The sequence below is a fragment of the Limulus polyphemus genome, unplaced genomic scaffold (assembly GCF_000517525.1).
Source record: "Limulus polyphemus unplaced genomic scaffold, Limulus_polyphemus-2.1.2 Scaffold1209, whole genome shotgun sequence".
Classification (NCBI taxonomy): Eukaryota; Metazoa; Arthropoda; class Merostomata; order Xiphosura; family Limulidae; genus Limulus; species Limulus polyphemus.
Genome location: NW_013666819.1, coordinates 118,657 through 124,010, shown reverse-complemented (window position 1 = coordinate 124,010; position 5,354 = coordinate 118,657). Strand labels below are relative to the sequence as shown.

Below are 5,354 nucleotides of genomic sequence, written 5' to 3'. Positions count from 1 at the left end.
ATTTCCGGAAGACTTTCATCTCTGAATGATGAATAAGGCAGCATACTACAAATAACAAAAATGTCACAAGTTTATGTGCTGAAACCCATAACATCTTGAAAACTACCACCATCCACAGTCTGCAGCCAACTACAGGTGTGGTAGTTGCTCTGTATTAGGTCAAAAATAGCACATTGGAAATAATTACAGAAAAAGTGAATAAAATTAGTATAAAGTGTAAATATTATAGGATTGCTCCCCTTTTATTGTATAAAATATGTTAACATTGTATGTTATTGTATATCACATGTTAACAGTTTTTAAACTATGATTGGATGTCATCTAACCATTCAGACAGTACCACAACAATTTAATGCATACAAGTACCTGTAATCATACTACTCCAAATATTATTGTGATTAATGTATTCATGTCTTCCACAATAGAACCACCAGACACAAGATGTGCAGATAATAAAACTTTGGCTGGTAAAAACTACTCTAAGTAACAAATTGTATAACAATTTCATGTTTCAGTAGAAACTGTATGGAAATTTTGAAAAAGTATGTGAAACTAGTGCCATTAATAATAGAAGAAAATCCAAACTCTTCAAAGTGATTTTAAGTAAGTCAGGCTATGTTATTAATTCCAAGGTTGGGATCACCAGTGAGGAAAAACTAATAGATCCTGCAAGGGTTATTCCGAATCAGAGTGATTATTGGAGGGAGAAGCAGAGGGAAGGATAGGCCTTCAGAAAAAGGTGGCACCAGATCTGACTGAAGGCATAGACAGCCAGGTATGAGGTACAGGAAACCAGAGAAAGGAAGATTGGTTTAAATGATGTGTAGATTTCACATGCAAGTGTTTCCCAACAGGTGTGACAGCTGGGTCACAATAAAGTTAGCAATTTCCTACAATGAAAATGTATTTCTGATAGATACTTACTTCCTCTCACCAAATAGCTTTTCTTGATTAGTACTGCCCTCTATCGGCACAAATTTTTAATGCTCGCTACTAGCCTTCCACCTCCCACTTCTGCATAACCACATGCAAATGATCTTGCAGCAGGTCTTCATCAACAGGAGCATAACAATTTCTATCATAACCAGTGCCCTCTTCACATTTGCACTCTTAATCACTTTGAGTTTCGTTAGAAGACCTAAACCATATATCACCGAAAGTGGGGAGGCTGGGTGGGAAATGTGATAGGAGGTAAGTATCTATCAGAAATACAGTTCAAGTGTAGGAAAATGCTAACTTCCGATACGATATTTTACCTCTGCTCACAAAATAGCTAGAATCCCACAAGTGAACTGGTGAAAAAATTATCTGCCTTTAGGAAACATCCAAAGAGAGACCAGCTGGTGTGGAACCTAAAGAGAAAACAAAACACCTCAATGAGTGTATGCACCACATCTGAACCAGGTATACTCTTCACTTTTTTTTACTGTGTCGAGAACATAAAAGAGGGAAAAACATGAAATCTCAGAATATATATGACTGATTAATGGGAGCTCTGGGTGTTGACTGGCTAGAGTACAACAGACTAGTGGTAGTTCGACCTCATCCAACACCAATGAATGGTACATCAGATATGCAGTAGGAAGAGGATCACTTACCTCTTCACCTTGAAATGGGAATTGATAAAGAAGACAAGCTTCTATACCAAAATCTGTCTCTACTTGCATGCATTTCCAACACCAGATCCACCAGGAACTAACATCCAGTGGATGGAAGGAAAGTGGAAAGCCCTGGCAGGATGAAATCTCTGATCCAAAACCTGGTGGCAATTGGTATGGTACTTCCAGTCTGCAGTAGGAGGAGGATACCCGGTTGTGCACAAGTGGGAAAATGTGCTGCATCTGCTACAACCAGCACTAGCTCTCCAGGAACTAACATCCAGCAGATGGTAGGAAGAGAGACTTGTAAACCTGGTGGTAATGGGCATTTGTCATCCAGTCCATGGTAGGAGGAGGGATACCAGCCAGCACACATGTGAGGACTTACATGGCTCGGACCATCTCCACCCAACACCGGACCCCCTGGTAGGTAGGAGAGGAAAACTACAATTAAAGATATATATATAGTTGTAACATGGAGGAGTGCTTCAACCAAAACCTGCGAGCATCTGGAATTTTACATAAGGTTTACAGTAGGAAGGGTGTCATGCTATCAAGACAATTCTAATTGTGACTGGGCAATCTCCAACCATCACCAAACCCATCATGAATGTATCTTCGAAGGATGGTAGAAATGACAAATTTGACGTAAAAAAAAGCAAGCAGTAAGATATACACACAACAATAAGGCGTAGTGCTACAACCAAAACCTGGTGGTATCTAGAATTGTACATCAGGTACGCATTAGGAAATGCTACATGCCATCAACACCTGCAGAATACCACTGCCCTACTCTCAACCGACAGGCTTCCATGATCCACCAACCCAGCAGATAAGAAATGGTAAGTGGTAAGGACTCCCATACATCACTAAAAGAAACAAAGGAACAATGTGTTAGATAGTCTGGAAGATTGCATCACTTGAGACAGTGTAACAAGTGATTGTAATAACCTTTTCTGAAAAGCAGTTACCATGTCAATGGAGTCATTCAACCAAAACCTGGCAGCATCTGGAATTGTACATCAGGTCTGTGGTAGGAAGAGTTTCAATGCTGCAGAGATCATAGATGAGCAACAAACTCTGTCTGCTTTACTCATGTTAGTTCATGAATATACGGTCCGGGATGAATATATGTATGATGCAAAAAACCACCAGAGAGTACTAGCAGCCCTAAAGAACACCCCCATCTCCATAGTGTGAATAACCCAACCCTGCAACATAATTGTTTAGAAATAGATGACAACAGTACAGACATACACAACCAACACCTGGAGGCATCTGGAATTATACATTAGGTCTGCAGAAGGAAGGGCTACAACGTAACTGACATTGAGTTGAGCATGGTCACAGGATGGACAGAGTAGATTTTCAAAAGAAAAAAGTATATCTGGTCAGACACCACTTGCCACAGAGTGGGATCCACGATACTCTAGCCAAAAAGGACCCTGAAAAAGTAAGAAAAGTTGGAAAAAGCAACCTTTCACAATTTCAAAATGGAAAAATTTAAATAACTAGCAAAGAAAAATGATGACAAGAATTAGCATATGTGTACAGTACTACTACCAATTCAGAAGTGATTAACGTGAAAATGTGTAGAGGGCACTGGTTACAATAGGGGTAGTGTCAAACTCCTATTGGTGGAAAGCTGTTGCATGATCATTTGCATGTGGATATATAGAAGTGGGAGGTGGAAGGCTAGTTGGGAGTGTTGAAAATTTGAATCGATAGAGGGCAGTACTAATTGAGAAAAGCTATTTAGTGAGAAGAGGTAAAATATTGTATCAGAAACAAAGAATTATGTGAAAATAAGTTGCTCAAACAAGGAACTACTTTTAGATTTTGAAACTTTTTGAATTTTGCCCTCATATAGTGATCAAGAGGTTTGAGGTGGAGCTCTAAGGATTGTCTATAAGGACTTATTTTAAATTTGACAAGAAGGTTAAAGGGGCACTATGCATACAAAAGTTTTATCAATTGTTGTTCCTCCATGAATTTCATATGTAATTATCACAAATAATACAATATTCAAATACTTTAAATTAAATAACTTCTACTCAACGAGGTTTTTAATATGTAAACACAGTATTGTTTGAGGAAACAGGTGAACTGCAGGATGCCATAATGACTGTCAGAGTAAATTAATATGAAATTTCTAAACTTATGGTATGCATTTGTTAGTCTTAGTCCTGGTTCTATTAATTACTTGTTTCAAAACAAACAATTTACCTTTTGATCCACCTGTGAGCCTAAAACCCATTATAGAACGAATCACCCCAAATATTTCAACTGTAAGTAAGGTATGAACTTTTCCTGTGTTGGGATCTGGCCTAAGCAGTTCAAGAATTTTTCCTCGGGAAACTGCAATTTCTTGCTGTTTAGTTCCCGAGAAATTTCCATGAACAGCATGAGTAATTCCTGTGGCCCTCTGTAGGGTTAGATTATATAAGAACATGGTGGGTGCAGTGTCTCACAGCTCAACAAAATGATTCTTTTCACTGAAAAGCACAATAAGATTTTTAAAAATGCAACATATACAGTCAATATAACATACTAATAAAATACATATTTATATCTGAGCTTGCAGACATTACTTGAATACCACTCATTATTATTCTATTAAAGCTTTCAAAGTCTTAATCCAGATTTGAGGCAACATAACACTTTAATTTTCCTTCAAATATTCACAATAGCAATAATAATATGAATAAGTTATACAATAATTTTCTAACTAGTGCAAAAGATTAGCCAGTTTTTGACTACCTTATACCAACTTCAATTGGTGATAAAATGAATGCCTGAGTAATAACAGTTTTTACAGTGTACTCTTTCTGTACAAGCCTATACAACATGAAGTGATTTTTAAACAATGTTTTCAAATATTTCAGATATTGCAAAATCTGCGAAACTATCAATCAATTTTAAACTTAAACTTTATACTTTGGATAAATATGTACTTAATTATAATATTAAGAAAAATGCGATAAGACACGAGTAACTAAGTGTGATTTTTGAAATTAGAATTACATTTTTTCATCTGTAAACACCTTTGTATTTTATGTAACGCACCGCAAAGATACCATTATTTCAATGGTGTAACTTTAATTTTAAGCCTCAGGATATTGGTTTTGGCAAGTATTGAAACAAAATAAACTTAAGACAATGTATCTAATAAATTTCGCAACTTTCTAAATTAATCTATGACTAAAATAATAAAAAATATATTTAGGATTACCTAAGATTTATTTTCGATGAAACTTGATCACTACTCATAAACTCAATTTGACACTATTCTCGATCTCAAATGGTTTCTGTTCTATTGACAGGTTGGATAAAAATATTGTGAGTGTTCTTACAATTTCAAAAAATACAAAATTAGAATATTTAATTAATCTCGATTTTAGCAATAAAAATTATAATTTATATTCGTTGACATACTACCCCTACTGTTGAAAAAAATATTATACAATAAATATTACAATCAATCTAGTTTGTAACAATAAGTAAAAATGAAACCATTATTACAAATATGGGGAAAAAATCACAAATGCGAATGCAGTGGATTATAATTAAGATGCGATTCGTAATAAAGTGTATTATTTTTCTACTTCCTACAAACAAAATTTAATGGAAACTAATTTAACTATTACATATAAATATGAATTAGTCTTTTAAGATAAATTTCATTGTTCTTTTGAGAGGAGACTTTAGGTTGAATAGGCTGTTAAAATGTATGATGTTTTGAAATGTGTTTTACTC

The 5,354-nt window shown here is 35.5% G+C and overlaps 1 protein-coding gene across 1 annotated transcript in view; it reads right to left on the bottom strand.

Moving 5' to 3' along the window:
- LOC106462619 (splicing factor 3B subunit 3-like) overlaps positions 1–4,909 on the bottom strand; it is a 97,210-nt gene extending 92,301 nt beyond the window's left edge. Inside the window, 3 exon segments of the mRNA XM_013922561.2 lie at positions 117–119; positions 3,825–4,093; positions 4,831–4,909. Of these exon segments, the coding sequence (XP_013778015.1) occupies positions 117–119; positions 3,825–4,050 (229 nt within the window). The 5' untranslated portion in view covers positions 4,051–4,093; positions 4,831–4,909.
- Positions 4,910–5,354: the final 445 nt, after the last annotated feature.